Consider the following 21,121-nt stretch of genomic DNA (forward strand, 5'->3'; position numbering starts at 1 on the left):
TTAAAGAAACTATAAGAATAACAGACTTATATTGTTGCCTGTTGCTAAAAAGTTCTTTTTGGTAAAGAAAGTTGTCATTGCCCCACATCTTTAATGGCTAATGGCTAATGGCTAATGGCAAATTACGCACATGTGCAAACATAAAGTAAGTAATAAACTAGTATAAGCTTAAAAGCATATATTCTTTTACAATATTTGTCATAAAAAATAATAAAGCAATATATTTATTTGATAAACAAAAAGTTTTGTATGTATTTGTTAATTATAACTGCCTTGTAACAAAATGTCAGCAGAGCTTCTTTATTTTTTTATTCTTTTAGAATATACACGTATTCTTTTTTTATAATGTAAAAGTATTTGCATTTCTATAAAGTATATTCGCTCTTAGATTATTGTATTCATTTGAACAATGAACTTTCTATTGCTAGACCCTGTTTTTTTTTACTTAAACTGTTTTTTTACTTAAACTGTTTTTTACTTAAACTTTTTTTTACCAAATCTTTTTTTTTACCAAGTCTTTTTTTTTTTACCAAGTCTTTTTTTTTAACCAAGTCTTTTTTTTTCCCAAACACGACTATTTTGTTACTTTCTGTTACACATTTCTAATGATCTAAGCTAAAAACCACAGACTGCCTTCCTAATATGTATTTTTCTGAGCAAAATAAAAAAAAAGAAGACATCGGTCTTTAAACGATAGAGGGGAACAGGCTTTCCAAAAAAAGATCATTTGAAAAAAAAAGACGCTTTTTTAAAACATGAATAACTCTATGAATACTTACCCTACAAAAAAAAACAAAAATATCAATAAATTTCTTTATTTTTTTCGCACCTAAATCTTTTTTCAAAATTAAAAAAAGTGCAATACAGCAAGATATAATGGTTTCTCATAAAAAAATTATAAAATCTCCGGATTGATGATTGATAGGTCTGTTAAAATTCTACGTCAAAGCCCCTACATTATTTGCAGTGTCGGCTTTCCAAAAAAGAACCAAATTTACCTTTTTAACCAAAAGCGAAAGAAAAGTGCGTTCTTAGTTTAATGGTAGAATTTCACCCTTCCAAGGTGAAGGCCGGGGTTCGATTCCCCGAGGACGCAAAGCAATGAAGTCCTTAGTATTCCTCTCATAGGACTATGTCGTCTCCGAATCACGTTTTAACTTTTGACGTTGTCGTGTTCTTGTGTCATGTCTTTTGTCATATCTTTTTATTCTATATATGGATATTTGTGTTGCTTTCCTTTTAATGAAGTTCAGGTTCAACAAGTTACAAGCTATGACTCACAAGAGAGTTGTTTATATTCAATATCAACATGACTCATGAATTATGACAATACTTGTATTGTGACGCAGTTGGTGTAACTTTTGCTGAAGAAAGGACTCAGTCCTAGGAAGGACTCAGTCCTAGGAGGGACTCAGTCGAAGGAGGGACCTCAGTCGAAGGAGGGACCTCAGTCCCTAAAGATAAACAAAAAAAAAAAATATAATAATCATATAAATATCCCCTCTTATAATTTGACTGAACTTCACTTTTAAAAATATCTTTTATTCAAATAAACATCGAGTTCCTCTTTATCAAAACTCTTTATTTTTATTTTATAACTCAAGCAAGTCAAGTCCTTTGAAGTCAAATTATCTTCATCGTATCACTTTTATATTCTCTTATCAAGAAAACTCTTTATTACCTTTTACTGTTTGATCTACAATACAAGATCTGGTGGTCACTTACTACAAGCAAACCAAATTTATTCATTTAAACACAAATCTTTGATCTCAAATTCTTTTAAACTCTAAAGAAAAGTCAAATTTACTTCTAAACTCTTAAGGCCATTACAACAAAAACGTTAAAGTTGCATTTGGTGGTCACTACGAGGGAACAAATCAACAAATCAACAAATCACAAACATTATTAACAAACACTCGGAAAAATCTATCAAATTAAAACAAATCGTCAAGAAAACTATCAAAACTCTACTTCAAGAAATACAAAACATACCAAAAACAAATATATCAAATTTCAAGATGGCCTCATATCCTACAGGACAAATCGCGTTGGCAAATGCTAACAACCAAACTTTTTCTCAAGGTTTTCGCCCAAGGTTAATTGAATTTTATGGCTATGAAGGAGAAGACTTTCGCCATTTTCAAGAAATACTTGATTCTTACCTTGCAATCACTAATACTCTCAGTGATGATAGAAAACTTATCGTGCTCAAATCCCAATTACGACGCGCTGCTAAAATTTACTTTGAAAAAGAAATACTCAAGAGAATCCCTAATGTCACATATGACAAAGCCATTGAATTGCTCAAGCAACACTACATCACACCTGAACTAATTCAAAGTTATGAATTAGAATTTAACGAAATGTTCCAAGGTGAACAAGAACATCCTCAAATATTTTTGGCAAGACTACGAGAAGCAGCTGACCTTGCGAACATTACAAGTGAAGCAGTTATTGAAAGTCGTTTTCGTGTTGGTCTACTTAAAGAAATTAAACAATTCTGCATACAAAGTAGTGCCCATACATTCCAAGAATGGATCAATCATGCTGATGGATGGTGGAATGCCAATCGTCCACGTAAAATAGCCATGGTGGATAACCCTTTTATTCCAAGAAACGTCAACAATGCCCTCATATATCATGATGATAACAGATATACAAGACATCATAGTGCAAACAATCATAACGTAGAGTTAATCGACACAGAAGAAAGACATATTCATGCCGTACCTATCAATGACTTACGAAATAATTTTGGAAATAACTATATGGCTCCCTATTCTGAAATAATCACAGGTCCAAATCAACTAGTCACTATGGAAGTGAAAGGCAGTACAAATAATAATCATTTGTATACACAACCAACGATGAATAGACATAACAATCAATCAGTGCATACCAACTCACAACATGACTTGGTTAACCTTATTCAAGAAACTATACGCAGTGAATTGAATCTACATCAACATTCATCTCAACCTACCAGAAATTATAATCGACGTCCTAGATATGACAACTATAACAATTTTCACAACAATGAATATAACCGAAATGGAAATAACAGTTATAACTACAGAAGCGATAACAGATACAGGAATAATTATGATCATAGTTATGGAAGATATGAATATGACAATCATAATCGTAATCCAAATCAGCCAACTAATAATCATAATAATCAACCCCAGCAAGGCACCTCTCAGCCCCGCTATCAAAATCAGCAATCAAAAAACTAAATGGGTCGGTTGCTTTTGATAATCAAAAGAATGGTCAATCGAACACCCAACATAACAACAAACCCATTAAACAACAAAACCAACAACATAATCTCAATGTCATACTTACCCAAAATGAATACGATAACACATATCAAGCCCAAGATCTTTATGCTGCTATAAGACCTGAACACCCGCCTGAAGTCCTAAGCTCTAAACCTTATTCTAAACCGACAACCAGAGAAAAATGGAAACAACCAAGTAGTGCTTCAGTAACTAGGCGTGTAAACAAACGTAATCAAGTCAAGGAAACAAGCAACATGCCCAAACAACCAATACAGGCTACAGGAAGTATGGAAGTAGACTCTGATCTCCCTATTGAAATCAAGCCAAAGCCAATAAAAAGAAAAACGAAGGCCCCACCTATCAGATATGATATTGTATCAGATGTTGTGAATCAAAAAGCAGACATATCTGTAGGAGATTTGATGGTAGCTGCTCCCACACTTAGAAGGAAATTAGCAAGTGCATGTAGACCCAAAAGAATACCTGTAACAGAAACATCAAAGGAAACTATGGCGGTAATAGAAGAGGATGACATTCATACCACTGCCGTATATTCAAAAATCAATATCGGAGACAAAACGGTGAAAGTACTTGTTGACTGTGGTGCTGCCAAGACGTGTATGTCAAAATCCCTGGCAGATGCTTTAGGATTAGAAATAGATGCTGCCTCAGAAAGCGTATTTACCTTGGGAAACGGTTCTAAACAGCCTGCTCTAGGAGTAATATATGATGTACCTATCGAAGTACAAGAGGATTTAATTATTCCGTGTACAGTTGAAGTATTGCCAGCTTGCCCAACTCATTTAATTATCGGAAACAACTGGTTAAACAGAGCAAAGGCCAAAATTGACTTCAATAGTTCAACCCTGAAAGTGTCCTATAAAAACAAAAAGGCAGAAATAGAAATATTCTTTTTGCGTAAGAATACACCTCTACCAAAAATTTCCAGTTATATCCAAAGTTACCAGCATCCAATCAGTTCAACCAATTCGAAAGAAACGAAAAAAGTGCACTTTGAAAACGATAAAGCAGATTCAGAAGATGATGAAGTTGAAGAGGAATCAGAAGAAAGCACTGATGAAGAATCTACTGAAGAAGAAGAAGTTGAGGATGAAGAGCATTCACTATTACTGCTTGAAAATGACTATAAGAAAGACATACAGATAAAAAATCTTAAAAATCAATGCATTCTGGAAGCCTCATCAGATGGATTAACTATCCCGGCAAACTCATCAAAGACTATCATAATCAAGAAACCTAAAGATGAACTTAGGGGATTAATGTATAGTTTTGAAATAACCAGCACCAAAATTCTACAAAAAACCGGTATCCTTGACCCTTGTCACAACTTTATTACCAACAAAAAGAGTTTGGAAATTCGAATACATAATCGCTCTAATGATAATATAATTTTGGATCCAGGCGAAGAAATTGGAATCTTGGAAAAACTCAACCTTAAAGAAGATACGATTATACAAGCATATGATGTTGAAAAGGATATTCATCTCTGTACTATGGAAATGACCGAAGCAATGGACAAAGAAACCTCAGATGAAGATAAAAGAAACTTTAGAAGCAGAAAAGTACAGTAAGCTTGAAATTGAGGAAATGGATAGAAAAATTGCAAGAATGTTAAAAAGGCTCTTAAAGAAATACGAAGAAATTTTCGATTGGGATAATAATAGTATCGGCTATACAAAGTTGCTACGACACAAAATAACTGTACAAGAAGGCACATTGCCTATCAGTCACCGACCGTATCGGATTAGCCCTTTAGAAGCAGAACACTTGCAAAAAGAACTAGAAAAATACACAAAACTAGGTGTAATATCCCCTTCAAATAGTCCGTGGGCTGCGCCAGTCATCTTAGTTAAAAAGAAAAATGGAGAATACAGGATGGTAATAGACTACCGAAAGCTTAACGCAGTTACAAAAAAAGATGCATACCCATTACCACGAATTGATGACTTGCTAGACACGTTAGGAAAAGCTAAAGTTTTCTCAGCATTAGATATGCGAGCTGGTTTTCATCAAGTACCGATGGAGGAAGATAGTAAAGAATTAACTGCCTTCACAACAAAGTTTGGAATATACCATTACAATACATTACCAATGGGACTTGTAAACTCTCCTGCCACATTCCAACGACTTATTGATTTATGTTTTCGGCCACTCATTAATAAGTGCCTGGTAGCATATATAGACGACTTAAATGTATATTCATTTAACCAACAAGACCATTTACACCACTTGGAACAAGTTTTTCAATGTATACAAATTGCAAATCTCAAACTAAATCCTGAAAAATGTTTTTTCTTCAAAGATCATCTCAAATTCCTTGGCTATATCGTAACAAAAGATGGTGTACAAACAGACCCAGAAAAAATCAAGAAAATCATCGAATATCCACAACCAAAGACACTCAAACAAGTCAGAGGATTTTTAGGCTTGGCTTCTTATTATAGACGATTTATAAAGAATTTTGCCGCTATAGCAAGACCTTTACATGATCAAACAAAAACTACTAAACAAGTTCCATGGACAGAAAAGACCACTGATTCCTTTGAAACCTTGAAGAAACTGCTTACAACCGCTCCTGTCTTGACTAGACCCGATTTCAATAAACCCTTTATTTTGGTCACAGACGCTTCAAAAGCAGGACTTGGGTGTATCCTTACACAATTAGATGAAAATGATCACGAGCATCCAGTCATATTCGCGAGTAGGGGACTAAGGTCCAGTGAAATAAATTACGCACCGACAAAGCTAGAATGTTTGGCAGTCATATGGGCAGTAAAAATGTTTCGTCCTTATCTGTTGGGAAAAAGATTCACGATTATCACAGATCATTCAGCATTACACGGATTACTCAAATCACCAAATCCTACCGGAATTATAGCACGATGGATCACAACACTTGCTGAATACGATTTCGAAATAAAATATCGACCTGGAAGAGTAAACGAGAGCGCAGACTTTTTATCAAGGCTCGGATATTAAAGATACACAACAATGAAGACATATAAATAACAATATCAATCTATATATATATTTTACCAAAACTACATGGAGGAAGGGAGGGGTAGTTGAAACAAAATCCATAAAACCTTATAAAAACAGTACAAAAGAAAAAAATAAAAATCCCGACATAACATACCAACTTCAAACTATAAGCAAAATGGAACAATACAAAATCGATCAGTTGACACAATATCTACAAACAATGAAAATAGCTGAAGACGCAACTTCTAGAATGAAGAAATACCTCAAGAAAGAAGCAAACAAGTTTACAATTTATCGAGACATCTTGTATAGATACAATACAGACAACGGGATTATCAGAAAAGTATTAAACAAAAAGGAAGCAGAAGAAATCATGTACGCATACCACCAACATCCATTAGGAGGTCATCTGGCTTACAATAATACTCTACACAAAATATCATCTCGTTACTACTGGGATAATATGTCACACGATATCATGGAATATGTCAAGAAATGTTACAGATGCCAAATGCATGGGAAGAAAATGTTGAAAGAAGAATTATATCCCGTAGCAGTTTCAGCAAAACCATTTGATCGAGTTGCCTTAGATGTGAAACATGTACAAACATCGAGATCAGGACATAGATATATTATTGCAGCTATAGATTATCTTACAAAATACGTAGAGGCGAGACCCTTACGATTTCAAAATGCATCAGAAATAGCATTGTTTGTTTATGAAGACATCATTTGCAGACATGGATGCCCAACAATCATGGTGTCAGATAATGGTAAACCCTTTTTAAGTGAACTCATCCGACAGGTGTGTAGAAATTACAACATAATACACAAAACTACAACACCCTACAACCCACAAAGCAATGGCCTGATAGAACGGTTCAACCGAACACTTGGACAAATACTACAGAGGCGTTCCTATGAAGAAAAGTTAGACTGGGATGCTTATTTACCTGCGACATTGTTTGCCTATAGATCAATCAAGCAAGCTACAACCAAGCATTCCCCTTTTTTCTTAGTTTATGGCTACGAACCCAGAACACCTTTTGACCTAGATCATCACTTGTATGAGAAAAATTCTCCTAAATTTGAAGCAAAGCTGTGGCATAGGACAACACATCAAATACATAACTTGAATCGAATCCGTGAACAAGCTACTCAAGCCATCAAGCAAACTCAAATTGCCCAAAAGAAAGCTATAGAGAAAAAATTATTGGATCAGAGTAAGGAGTTGAAACCTCCATTCAAGATAGGTGAATTAGTATTAGTATTCAAAGACTATATGTCCACCTCCTGGTCAGGAAAACTGCAAGATAAATGGGAAGGTCCATTCATCATACAACATATTTTGGGAAAAGGCACGTATCACATCAAGAGTGCAGACATCCGGGATACTAAATTAAGAAGAGTACATGGAAATCGATTGAAAGCATATTTGCTTCCCAAGACACAATGGATCATGGAGAATGAGCGAATTCTTGTACACCAAATGGATACTGAAACGCAAGAACTTCTTCATTAAAGTCACACACAAAAGCATATATATACCTCAAAGAAAATCAAAAAAAAAAAAATTTATATCAAATATTTTAAAACAATGAGCAACATGCAAGAAGTACAAGAAAACTCTGCTGCCAATACTCAAGGACCCGTCTACTTGGACACTGTTGAGAACTATGTCAAGAAGCAATACATTGAACAAGGAATCGAGGCTGCCTGCCAAGCTTTAGACAATTTCTTGATCTTTTACGAGAACCAATACAAAAATTATAACTACCAAGTCGATGGACAAATAGTAAGCAAGTACGAGTTTATCACAAATACTATGGCTCGAATTGAATCTGAAATCATGGAACAGCAAGAAGCAAGCATGAATGATGATGAAGAAAATGAACAAGAGAACAATGAAGTTATCTTGGATGAGCCTTTGATTCAAAACAACCAGAGCATTACCGACGATTCATGGTTCTATGAATTATGTATGTCCGAGTATTATGAACAGTATCGTTCATTATTGGAACAGCAAGCAATGATTAATCGTCAAAAAGAAATTGTGGCTAAAAGCTTTGCACAAAATGTAACTGAATGGGCACACTTGAAATTCAAAAGACCTGGAAACAACCAGCGTGACATTTATTTATATGAAACAGCAAAGTATAATCAACTCAAGACTATTCTTCCAAATTGCACCGTCTACCGTACTCTTGTCACCAAAATGAAAAATCACGATCAATGGGGTCAGTTGATGTCTCAAACCGAGGTCGGTTCTTCTCTTGGTGGGGGGATCTGTGACGCAGTTGGTGTAACTTTTGCTGAAGAAAGGACTCAGTCCTAGGAAGGACTCAGTCCTAGGAGGGACTCAGTCGAAGGAGGGACCTCAGTCGAAGGAGGGACCTCAGTCCCTAAAGATAAACAAAAAAAAAATATAATAATCATATAAATATCCCCTCTTATAATTTGACTGAACTTCACTTTTAAAAAATATCTTTTATTCAAATAAACATCGAGTTCCTCTTTATCAAAACTCTTTATTTTTATTTTATAACTCAAGCAAGTCAAGTCCTTTGAAGTCAAATTATCTTCATCATATCACTTTTATATTCTCTTATCAAGAAAACTCTTTATTACCTTTTACTGTTTGATCTACAATACAAGATCTGGTGGTCACTTACTACAAGCAAACCAAATTTATTCATTTAAACACAAATCTTTGATCTCAAATTCTTTTAAATTCTAAAGAAAAGTCAAATTTACTTCTAAACTCTTAAGGCCATTACAACAAAAACGTTAAAGTTGCAATGGTTTTGAAATAGAATAAAGTTGATAAAAAGAATAAAAAAAATAAGACTTGAGTTAAAGTATTGATAATGGATTCGCTTGTTATGAGTGACCACCAGATCTTGTTAAGTAGATCAGACTTGCTTGTAGTAGTTTAATAAAAGGTTTGAAAATGTTTACAATGAAGATAATTTGCTTCAAGGGACTTGTCTTGCTTGTGTTTTAAGAGTGTTATACCAACAGATTCAGAGATAAAAATACTTGATTTATTGGTTATTTATATAAAAATAATATAACAAAGAGAAGTTAAGATAAGTGAAGTAAAATAGAAATAAAAACTTGTCTATTATATAGACAAAAGAAAATAAGGTTTCATTTTTGAAGTAAGGTTCGACTTTTGAAATAAGATTTGATTTTTAAAATAAGGTTCAAATATTGAATAAGGTTCAAAAAAATTTGAATTGATTCAGTATAGGAATTCACAAGACGCAGTCATCATTGGCATCAATATTATTATTTGCTTCGTCACAAGAGAAAAAAAAAAAAATTTAACAATATAAATATCCCAACTATTTAGATGAAGAAAAAGGACAGTACAGTTCTACTCACATTTTATTTTATATATTTTATTCAATAAACAGGCAACCTTCTCATAAAAAGTTCCTGATCCCTTTATTTTTTTTTTATCTTTACCTTTATTTGATCTTAATTAAAAGATCTGGTGGTCACTACAGTACCTTACTTTAAAAATTTCAAGAAAAACTTCTCTAAAACACTCAAACTAAACCAACCATACTACAAAATAACATTTGGTGGTCACTACGAGGGTCAATTACACTATAATTGAAAATACTCAAGAATCAACAAATCAAAACTTACAAAACCTTAACTCACAAGAATTTACTTGCTCAAGCACTCAAATAACTTATTTACAAACTCAATAACATCTAAAATGGCGACTTACAATACCGGACATATCGCGTTGGCCAATAATTATAACTATAAACCTGTACCCGTTGACTTTCATGGATATGAAGGCGAAGATTTTCGCTACTTCCTAGAAAGACTCGAATCTTATCTTGCTATCAATAATGTACATGACGCCCGTAAACTCGCAATTCTCAGATCCTTACTCAAAGGTGCTGCAAAAGTCTTTTTTGAAAAAGACATACTCAAGAAACTTCCCGACGTCAAATACGAACAAGCAATTGAAGCTCTTAGAAGTCAATATGTCACAGCAGAGCTCATCCAAAACTATGAATTGGAATTTAATGATATGATTCAAGGAGAACAAGAACACCCCCGTATCTTCTTAGCTAGACTAAGGGAAGCAGCTGATCTTGCCAATATCGAAGATGAAGCTGTAATCGAAAGCCGATTTAGAGCTGGTTTACAGCCAGAAATCAAAAGATTCTGCATACAAAGTAGCTCAAAGACACTAAAGGATTGGATGAACCACGCAGAAGGATGGTGGAACGCAAATAGACCACGTAGAATTGCTATGGTAGATAATCCCTTTATCCCAAGAAATGCAAACCAAGCTTTGGTCTATCCCAGTGACAGCTATTATCAGCCGCATCATACACCCCCAAATCATAACATCGAACTTATTGACGATTATGAATATGGTGTACCAGTCTTACCTTACCGAGAAGTTCAACATACTAATATGCCAGTATACAATTCAAACGATCATAACATGCTTGCTATCAACCAGTTAGCAGCTATGGATACTTCTAAAGGTTATCCAAGTCAACAACACGGTAATCGTAATCATCACAGATCTCAGCAAACTTACAACCATCAGCAAATTATGGAGACTAATCAACAGCAGGATCTAGTGGACCTTATTCAAAAGACTATTCGTATGGAGTTCAACAATCATCAACAATATCAACAACCTGCCAGAAATTACAACCGCAATAATCGTTACAACAATAGCAACAGTTACAACGATTATAACAACAACAGTAGCAACAATAATGGCAACAATAGGTATGGAAGATACAGCAATAACTACAACAACAATAATAGGTACAACACACAAATGGACAATAACAACGTGCAGCAACAAACTTCCAATACAAAACAACCGTCAAAAAACTAAATGGGTCGGTTGCCTTTAAACAAGGAAATGGTCAATCAAACACCCAAAATAATATAAAACCCATTAATAATACACAACAGCATCAACTAAACGCCTTATTAACAGAAACGGAAAATAAAAACTCAAAGCATAATAAAGATCTATATGCAGCTATCAGACCGGAAAAACCTCCTGAAGTCGGAACCGCAACCCCATATCCAAAAAATAGACAAGCTAAGGACAAAGGAAAGCAAGTAGCAGGACCTTCTGTGACGAAACGAGTAACAACAAGAAGTCATATCGAAGAAGTTCATCCGACAACTAGACCAAAGGTATCAATGCAACCACAAAACATTGAAGTTGACATGGACTTGCCTATACAAGAAAAGCAGAAGCATAAGACACCTAGAATAAAAAGAACACAACCTGACATCAAATACGACATTGTATCAGATGTGTTACGACACAAAGCCGACATACAGTAGCGGACAAAACTGGTGCACAAAACTTTTTTTCAGCTTTTAACTACCATTACTTGCTCATGGTAATTGCAATAGATATGAAACTATATTAGAAGGAAGATATGCTAGCCATTGTAATTTATGTGTATTCTTAGCATGACATTGTTAAAGCTGAGCGAGGAACATGCTTTTTATTTATAAAATTTTATATTTTCTAAAAACCGCAAAAGTGTCTAAAGTCTAAGACTTTGTATAATCATCTCATCTCTTGATATCATCAGATATTCTTCTTGGCATATGCTAGTAGTATGTGTGTATATCATTTTCAATAAAAGAGCCCAGCTCTTTAACTATTCTTTTCCAAAGATAATCTACCCTTTTTGGTCTAGTGTCGTATCGTCATAGCTTTGCCTTCAATTGCCACCAGACATGCTTAAGAAGGCTTAAGCCGGGATTAGTGGTAACTAACCCTTTAGCACAGAAGCCCTGCTATCAAATATTGATTTTGTGGCATGTCTTGCCTTGTGCTTTGTGTCATTGTCATGCTGAAACGAGAGATTACGATATTTTAGGCCACTATACCCTAGGCTTTTGTGGTATGTAGTGAGCGAAATACATGTGTATACCTATGACTTTATTACAGCATCGTATACTTGACACAAATATCCTGGTCCTCAATATCTAATACAGCCTTAAAATGTAACAGAGCAACCAACATGCTTCATTGCTTGATCACCGTAAAAAGATCGCTAAGGTTGCTCGACTTGCTTTCAATATTAGTGTATACTATCTGCACTCATAACATTCATGTTTTTTTCATTGCTAAATATGATGGACTTCCAGCCCTCTATAGTATGCGATGGTTTGTCGCGATACCACTTTCATCGCTTTTTTTGGCTTATACAGCTGATGAAATTCTTCGATTCCTTAGTTCCAGACTCAAAATCTAGCTTCCTACAGTGCCTTCTGACTGACAGTTTGCTAATACTGTATCCTAAGGACCTCAAAAAGAGCTGAGCATCAGAAGCTGTGCGTAAAGGTCCTTGTCGAAACTTTAGGCGGATGATTGCATTAGTTATTTTGCTGACTACGACCGGTCGACTACCACGGTCACAAGCCTTGATGTTCTTTTCTTGCTTTCTTATCCTGTTGATTGTCTATTTGGAGATTCCTGCTGCCCTAAAAAGATCCGCTGGCATACGAACTAAGTGCATTCGAAATCTCAGAGCTTCGCTTTTACAGTTGCTTATTTTCTTAAGCATATAAGGCTAGTACTTTGTTATAGTGAATAGGGTAAAAACAAAAGGGAGTGTTCAATGGGAAATACAAAATAAGCATGGGTTTATGCATTTTTCAAGAGCTACTAAAGCTCACTAATATACTGTGAAATCTGAAAGCAAACGGGAGAGATATGAGGAAAATTGAAGGAAGGCTAGACAAGTACTATATTTTTGGCGAAAATTGAAATATTCAAAAAATCACTAAAAATGACCTTATGCCTGAGGGATGCCCGACACAGTTCCCGTTTACATATCATAATGTATATTTTAGACTGCCTTTCAGATGGTATATGCCACAAAAGTCGCAGGCATATGGCGGAGATGCAATACTGATTTTCATTTTTGTGCACCAGTTTTGTCCACTACTGTAGATATAGGTGATTTAATTACAGTAGCACCTGCATTAAGAAGAAAACTTGTAAGCGAGTGTAGACCAAAACGAAAGCCAAAACAAGATCAAGCATCCCAGCAATTACAACAAACCATGGCATTACTGGAGGATGAAGAATTAAACACAACCGCTGTGTATTCAACCGTAAGCATTGGCGACAAAACCATAAAAGCATTAGTCGATAGTGGTGCTGCAAAAACATGTATGTCGAAGGCTTTAGAAGATGCCCTAGGATTAGAAATAGATTCAGCATCAGACAGCATTTTCACTCTAGGAAATGGCTCAAAGCAGACAGGTCTTGGATTGATATATGATGTACCAATTGGAATAAAAGATGATATGGTTATTCCATGTACCATTGAAGTATTACCATCATGCCCTACACACCTTATCCTGGGAAACAATTGGTTAAACCGTGCAAAAGCAAGAATTGACTTTGACACCTTAACCTTGAAGGTCAAATACAAACATCAAAAGGCCAAACTACCCATATATTACGAACGGAAGAATGTTGTATTGCCAAAAATGAGGTCTTATCAGCAGACATATCAACCCCCAGTTAGCCTAACCAATAACAAGTTAGAGCAATCTGATGAAGAACAATCCGATGATAGTTATGACGATGATATTGAAGAAACTGAATCAGAAGAAGAAGAAAGCTCAGAAAATGATACTGAAGAGGAAATAACAGATGATGAAAAAGAAAATCAGTCTCTATTAGTATTAGAAGATGGAACAAAAGAGGAAGTTACTATAACAAATTTCAAAGAATCTCACTTCATACAAGCTACAGCATCCGGATTAACAATACCAGCTAACTCATCGATGACCTTAACATTGGACAAACCAGAAAAAGAAATACCCGATTTGATTTATCACTTTGAAACAACTCACCCTAAGCTAAATAATGCTAGCGGATACTTTGATACATGTTCTACCCTAATTGTGAATAAGCGGACAGTTGAAATACGACTCTTTAATCGCACCAATGAAGTAATTATCGTAGAACCAGAAGAAGAGCTAGGAATATTAGAACGATACAATTTACATCGAGATAAAGTCATATCAGCCTATACTTTACAAACGAATCACGATCTATGTACAATAGGAACTAGTGATATTAGAAACAAGCACAAAACGAAACATAAACTGTTGGATACTGCATTATATGAAAAACTGGAAATAGGAGAATTACCATCTGACATTCGAAAGCAACTGCGAGCTCTACTCAGTAGATACGATCATGTATTCGATTGGAATAATGATACCATAGGACGAACAGACGTTATAAATCACAAGATTATTATACAAGAAGATACAATGCCAATCAGCCATAGACCATATCGAATCAGCCCCTTAGAAGCGGAATATCTTCAAAAGGAATTGGACAAGTATTGCAAGTTAGGAGTAATATCCCCATCAAATAGTCCTTGGGTTCCGCCAGTTATCTTAGTAAAGAAGAAAAACGGTGAATATAGAATGGTAATCGACTACCGAAAGCTCAACACAGTAACAAAGAAGGATGCATATCCTTTACCAAGAATAGACGATCTATTAGATACGCTAGGAAAAGCCAAAGTGTTCTCAGCACTTGACATGCGAGCTGGATTTCATCAAGTACCCTTAGACGAATCAAGCAAAGAGCTGACAGCATTTACTACCAAATTTGGAACATATCATTACAATACCTTACCTATGGGTTTAGTAAACTCTCCAGCCACTTTCCAAAGATTGATAGATCTATGTTTTCGACCATTGATCAATAAATGCTTAGTAGCTTATATCGACGACTTAAATATATACTCAAACAACGATCAAGAACATCTCCAACACTTAGAACTAGTATTCCAGTGTGTAGAAACAGCAAACCTGAAGCTCAACCCGGAAAAATGCTTTTTCTTTAAAGATCATTTAAAATTTCTTGGATATATCGTAACCAAAGATGGTATACATACAGATCCAGAAAAGATAAAGAAGATAGTCGAATATCCACAACCAACAACTACAACTCAAGTCAGGTCATTCTTAGGAATTGCATCATACTATAGACGTTTCATTAAGGATTTCGCAGCGATAGCTAGGCCTTTGCACGACCAGACGAAAACAAAGAAGAAGATCCCGTGGACACAACAAACAACAGAATCATTCGAAACACTCAAAAAGTTGCTAACCACAGCACCTGTATTAGCAAGACCAGACTTCAACAAGGAGTTCATTTTAGTAACGGACGCATCAAAATTAGGACTAGGATGTGTATTGTCACAGTTAGATGAAGATGGAAAAGAACATCCGGTTGTATTTGCAAGTCGAGGTCTCAAGCCAAACGAGGCTAACTACGCACCTACAAAACTAGAATGCTTAGCCGTCATTTGGGCTGTAAAACTGTTTCGACCTTATTTACATGGAAAGAAATTTATGATCATTACTGATCATTCAGCCTTAACTGGTTTACTGAAAACACCAAACCCCACCGGACTTATCGCACGATGGATTGTCACATTGTCAGAGTACGACTTTGATATCAAGTATCGACCTGGACGTGTCAATGAAAGTGCAGATTTCTTGTCAAGACTAGGATATTAGACGACTATAACTTTACAACTATTATTACCAACATACAGTGGGTCAAAAAACTGCACCAACGCAACCCAGTTTTTCTGAAATACAAGTATAGCTCTGTCAGTTTAACAGTAAACATTACGAAACTTGGAACAAAAAGAGTTACTACTGTTACTATTTATTAACGCAAGTTTCCAAGTCCGATGCGGAGTACTGATCTAAAGAGCACTCAGTAAAAAGAGGAGGTCGGTTGGTGCAGTTTTTTGACTTTTTTAATATTAGTGGATCCACCCTTCTCTGCTAAGACTGCTTGCATTCTGTCGGGCATACTGTCTATATATTTGATGCATTATTTCTTAGTAAACGAATTCCATTCATTTTTGACTCTTTGCCACAGTTCATGGATGCTGGTCGCCCTATTATCATACATGCTCAGCTTTAACTTCAAATGATACCATATATGTTCAATAGGATCAAGGTCTCGACTGTATGATGGCTAATTGTCGATGTAAATCATGTCACTATCCTTCATCAATTGTGTTGTAGACTTTCATCGATGTTTAGGATCATTGTCATGCTAAAATACCGACATTTTCCAGCTAAGACCATAGTACTCCATAGTGTCTTTTAGACTTGTACCAAGGATTTTTTGGTATACCTCTGAATTCATCGTACCATTATAAATCTGACATGCGTATCCAGGTCCTTCGTTGGTTATACAGCCCCATAACATGAGACCACCGCCTCCATGCTTCACAGTAACGTCGATATGGTGAGGCTGTAAATGATCAAATTTTCTTTTCCAATAATACTTGCAGCCATCAGAGCCCCAAATGTTGATTTTCGTCTCATCAGAAAAGATGACACGTCGTCAATCATGTACTGTCCAATATTGATGCTTTTTCGCCCATGCTGATCGAGCCTTTTTGTGCTTTTCAGTCAATAATGGCTTTTTCTTTTTGATCTCAGCATAAATTTCAACTGAATGTAAGACATTAATTACCGATTGATACGACATAGGGCGCCCCAGCTCCTCCAACTTCATTTGCACGTCCTTGGCAGTCCTCAAACAACCTGTGAGCACTTATCTCTTGATGTATCGGCGTGTTGACTCTGCCACAATGCTCGGTCTACCTCCTCTTTTACGTATTCCATCGTGCATCCACTTATTTGCATACCTATTGACGGTATTTCTATGCATTCCAACCCGTTTCTCAATGACTGCAGGATCAGCACTGTTCTCTAATAATGCTTTGATACTGTTTTGAATATCGGATGGAAGCTTTTTGGGCATTTCTAATGATGGATAGATACTGACGATGTACAATGGGTTTGGGTAAAGCATGAAAAAAAAAAACAGAAAACAATTACAAAAACTTTATTTGAAGGTCCCCAGTGTGGCTAAGTATAAGAAAGATTAGATTAAATCTGCCGGAATAGTCTCAGTCCGGACATATGATATCAAATACCTTGTCATTTTAAAAGTCAAAAAACTGCACCAACCGACCTCCTCTTTTTACTGAGTGCTCTTTAGATCAGTACTCCGCATCGGACTTGGAAACTTGCGTTAATAAATAGTAACAGTAGTAACTCTTTTTGTTCCAAGTTTCGTAATGTTTACTGTTAAACTGACAGAGCTATACTTGTATTTCAGAAAAACTGGGTTGCGTTGGTGCAGTTTTTTGACCCACTGTATAAAGAAAGAAAAAGAAAAAAAAATGTTTGACAGGGGATAAATTAATTTTATAAGTCACATAGGCTTTTTCGGCGATAGTCGGAATATTATGACTCATAATTAGCCAAAAAACTCCGGTGGAAGCTCCACCAATTAACAAATAAACTTATCTACAGTTGTAGTGGAAAAATGGTTCCAATGTTGGTTTTTGTATTTAATCTTAATTTTTTCCCGACTGTGTAACAATACACGCAAAAAAATTTTTCAGTAATATTAGCTGTAAATGCGCTAAAAAATGCATGTTTTTGTGAGCCGTTACCATTTGTAGTTCCAAAGATATAAAGCTTTAAAGTTGCAAATCAAAAACATTGGAACCATTTTTCCACCCACTGTATATATTACTATTCATCAATAGGAGGATGGGAGGGAAGATGATACCTAAAACAACAAAAATCCAAAAACAACACAAAACAAAAAAAAAAAATCATTCGAGGAGCACGGCCCCCAAATTTCAGAAAACGAAAATTTTCATACAACCGAAAACACCGAGATTAGAAAAATGGAAATTTTACAAATTTAGAATACATCACATTATCAAAAAGAACCCTGAAACATCAAACAATAGATACAGTATCACAAATAACGATTAGTAACACAAAAACTTTATTCAACAAAAAAAAATGGAACAAAAACAAATAGACATGCTGAAACAATATTTACAAGACTTGAAATTGCCAGAAGGTATTTCAAAGAAGCAAGCAAAATACCTACAAAAAGAAGCACACAAGTTCACCATATACCAAAACACACTTTATCGTTATAATACTGAGAATGGTATTATACGGAAAGTAATGAATAAACAAGAAGCAGAAGAAATCATGTATACATACCATCAGCATCCTCTAGGTGGACACATGGCTTATAACAACACATTGCACAAAATAGCATCACGTTATTACTGGGACAACATGACTAAAGATATAATGGAATACGTAAAGAAATGTCATAGATGTCAAAAGTATGGAAAGAAATCTCTGAATGAAGAATTATACCCTGTGCCAGTATCTACAAAACCTTTTGATCGAATAGCATTAGATGTTAAGCATGTACAAGCGTCTAGAGCTGGATATCGATATATTATCGCAGCAATTGACTACCTCACCAAATACGTTGAAGCTAGACCTATCCGTTTTCAAACAGCTTCCGAAATTTCACTGTTCTTATACGAAGAGATCATATGTAGACATGGATGTCCAACTATTATAATTTCCGATAATGGCAAGCCGTTTATCAGCAAGCTTTTACAGCAAGTTTGCAGAACATATTCAATTATTCATAAAACAACTACACCTTATAACCCACAAAGTAACGGGTTGATAGAACGTTTCAACAGAACGTTAGGACAAATATTACAGAAAAGAAGTGTGGACGAAAAAGAAGACTGGGATCAATATTTACCAGCGGCACTTTTCGCTTATCGAACAATTAAACAAGCATCTACACAACAAACGCCATTCTTCCTACTCTACGGTTACGAACCAAAAACGCCATTTGACATGGACTATCATATATACGAACGAAATTCACCAAAGTTTGAAGCCATTCTGAAACATAGGACAATCCATCAAATACATAATCTCAGTAACATAAGAAAAGTTGCAGCGCAAAATATACGCCAAACGCAAGAATCACAGAAGAAGCAGATAGAAAACAAGATATTAGATGAACGCAAAGAACTGAAACCTCCATTTAGACTAGGAGACTTGGTACTCATCTATAAAGATTACTTATCCACATCTTGGTCAGCAAAGTTACAAGACAAGTGGGAAGGACCTTATGTTGTACAACACATATTAGGCAAAGGCACGTATCACATCAAGAGCATGAATCCAGAAGATACCAAATTAAGAAGGGTACACGGAAACAGAATGAAACCGTACCTGTTACCAAAAGTGCAATGGTGTCAAGAAAACCTGAGACATGTTATGACCAAATTAGATGAACAAACAAAGGAGTTATTTCATTAAGATGAAACAACATGTGACTAGTATCAATCAGCAATACAAAAAAAAAAGTATATAAATAGAGGAAAAAAAAAATGGAAAAGCTATATTTTATTTCAATGAACAAAACAAACGAACAAGTCCCCGTATCAATGGTTAACCAGAACAATAATGCATTTTCCATGGATATGGATACTTACATCAAGAAGGTATATCAAGAACAAGGCTATGAAGCAGCTTTAACAGTAATGAACGATTTTTTAATGATGTGGGAAGATTGTAATATTGGACCTACGAATCTTACATATGAAATCGATGGTATCACATTTACAAGGGAAGAATATGCAATTTACACTGTAGAGGGAATCAAGGCAATGTTAGAAGGACATAATCAGGAAGACCAAGAAGCCAATTGGGAAATAGAAGATGATTTTGAATTGTTAATGAACATTGAAGCGCTTATTCAAAACCAATATGAACAATATAAGGCGGCTATAAGAGAAATTGAACGTTTGCAAGAACTAAAGGACTCTCTTTGTGAACTTATATTATTAAATGTATCGCGATGGGCCCACTTCAAGTTCAGAAGGCCAAAGCCTACTCCAGAATCAGTAACCATTTACATAGCAGCAAAACAAACAGCCCTTAAAACAATTGTACCTGGTTATAGTCTCTTCCGTGCCTTATCTTTAAAAATCAAACAAACAGACGCTTGGTCAAGAATCGAGGACGATTCTTCCCGTGGTCCGACGATCTGTGACAAAGAAGTCAAAAAATGAAAAAAGTCAAAAAATGAGAAAGGTCAAAAAAATGAAAAAAGTCAAAAAAATGAAAAAAGTCAAGAAAATGAAAAAAGTCAAAAAGAGAAAAAAAAAACAAAATTTAACAATATAAATATCCCAACTATTTAGATGAAGAAAAGGACAGTACAGTTCTACTCACATTTTATTTTATATATTTTATTCAATAAACAGGCAACCTTCTCATAAAAAGTTCCTGATCCCTTTATTTTTTTTTTATCTTTACCTTTATTTGATCTTAATTAAAAGATCTGGTGGTCACTACAGTACCTTACTTTAAAAATTTCAAAGAAAAACTTCTCTAAAACACTCAAACTAAACCAACCATACTACAAAATAACAATAGTAATGTAGCACAAATGTGTCATATGTTTAATTCTCCTTTTGGGTTATGTTACTGTGACGCAGTGGGTGTAACTTTTGCTGAAGAAAGGACTCAGTCGTAGGAGGGACCTAGTCTAAGAGGGACTCTCAGTCCTGGAAGATACACCAAAAAAAAATTTCAAAATAGAAAACACAGAAGAATGATTAATCATATAAATATCCTCTCTTATAACTTCACTGAACTTTACTGAACTTCACTTTTAAAAAAATATCTTTTATTCAAATAAACATCGAGTTCCTCTTTATTAAAACTCTTTATCTTTACTTTATAACTCAAGCAAGTCAAGTCCTTTGAAGTCAAATTATCTTCATCGTATCACTTTTATATTCTCTTACCAAGAAAACCCTTTATTACCTTTTACTGTTTGATCTACAATATAAAATCTGGTGGTCACTTACTACAAGCAAACCAAATTTACC

General features: G+C 35.1%; 8 protein-coding genes and 1 non-coding gene across 9 annotated transcripts; 8 read left to right on the forward strand and 1 right to left on the reverse strand.

Moving 5' to 3' along the window:
• Positions 1-1,025: 1,025 nt before the first annotated feature.
• Positions 1,026-1,096, forward strand: RO3G_19107. Its single transcript has one exon. It is a non-coding gene; the product is annotated as a tRNA-Gly (tRNA).
• A 922-nt stretch (positions 1,097-2,018) lies between these two features.
• On the forward strand, positions 2,019-2,691 carry RO3G_09932 (uncharacterized protein; the record flags this gene model as incomplete). The annotated part of the gene is made up of 2 exons (XM_067664517.1): positions 2,019-2,577; positions 2,672-2,691. The coding sequence occupies 2 exons, from the start codon at positions 2,019-2,021 to the stop codon at positions 2,689-2,691; spliced, it is 579 nt and encodes a 192-aa protein (XP_067520618.1).
• Positions 2,692-3,535: 844 nt separating this feature from the next.
• Positions 3,536-4,873, forward strand: RO3G_09933 (uncharacterized protein; the record flags this gene model as incomplete). Its single annotated transcript, XM_067664518.1, has 1 exon — positions 3,536-4,873. One exon carries the CDS (start codon positions 3,536-3,538, stop codon positions 4,871-4,873), a length of 1,338 nt encoding a protein of 445 aa, XP_067520619.1.
• A 3,017-nt stretch (positions 4,874-7,890) lies between these two features.
• RO3G_09934 (uncharacterized protein) lies at positions 7,891-8,619 on the forward strand (the record flags this gene model as incomplete). The annotated part of the gene is made up of 1 exon (XM_067664519.1): positions 7,891-8,619. One exon carries the CDS (start codon positions 7,891-7,893, stop codon positions 8,617-8,619), a length of 729 nt encoding a protein of 242 aa, XP_067520620.1.
• A 1,395-nt stretch (positions 8,620-10,014) lies between these two features.
• On the forward strand, positions 10,015-11,169 carry RO3G_09935 (uncharacterized protein; the record flags this gene model as incomplete). Its single annotated transcript, XM_067664520.1, has 2 exons — positions 10,015-11,057; positions 11,097-11,169. The coding sequence occupies 2 exons, from the start codon at positions 10,015-10,017 to the stop codon at positions 11,167-11,169; spliced, it is 1,116 nt and encodes a 371-aa protein (XP_067520621.1).
• A 3,590-nt stretch (positions 11,170-14,759) lies between these two features.
• Positions 14,760-15,863, forward strand: RO3G_09936 (uncharacterized protein; the record flags this gene model as incomplete). The annotated part of the gene is made up of 1 exon (XM_067664521.1): positions 14,760-15,863. One exon carries the CDS (start codon positions 14,760-14,762, stop codon positions 15,861-15,863), a length of 1,104 nt encoding a protein of 367 aa, XP_067520622.1.
• A 653-nt stretch (positions 15,864-16,516) lies between these two features.
• RO3G_09937 (uncharacterized protein) lies at positions 16,517-17,133 on the reverse strand (the record flags this gene model as incomplete). Its single annotated transcript, XM_067664522.1, has 3 exons — positions 16,517-16,617; positions 16,843-16,952; positions 17,018-17,133. 3 exons carry the CDS (start codon positions 17,131-17,133, stop codon positions 16,517-16,519), a joined length of 327 nt encoding a protein of 108 aa, XP_067520623.1.
• Positions 17,134-18,365: 1,232 nt separating this feature from the next.
• Positions 18,366-19,541, forward strand: RO3G_09938 (uncharacterized protein; the record flags this gene model as incomplete). The annotated part of the gene is made up of 1 exon (XM_067664523.1): positions 18,366-19,541. One exon carries the CDS (start codon positions 18,366-18,368, stop codon positions 19,539-19,541), a length of 1,176 nt encoding a protein of 391 aa, XP_067520624.1.
• Positions 19,542-19,612: 71 nt separating this feature from the next.
• Positions 19,613-20,296, forward strand: RO3G_09939 (uncharacterized protein; the record flags this gene model as incomplete). Its single annotated transcript, XM_067664524.1, has 1 exon — positions 19,613-20,296. One exon carries the CDS (start codon positions 19,613-19,615, stop codon positions 20,294-20,296), a length of 684 nt encoding a protein of 227 aa, XP_067520625.1.
• Positions 20,297-21,121: the final 825 nt, after the last annotated feature.

The sequence above is a fragment of the Rhizopus delemar genome, genomic scaffold (assembly GCF_000149305.1).
Source record: "Rhizopus delemar RA 99-880 supercont3.7 genomic scaffold, whole genome shotgun sequence".
In the NCBI taxonomy this organism is placed as follows: Eukaryota; Fungi; Mucoromycota; class Mucoromycetes; order Mucorales; family Rhizopodaceae; genus Rhizopus; species Rhizopus delemar.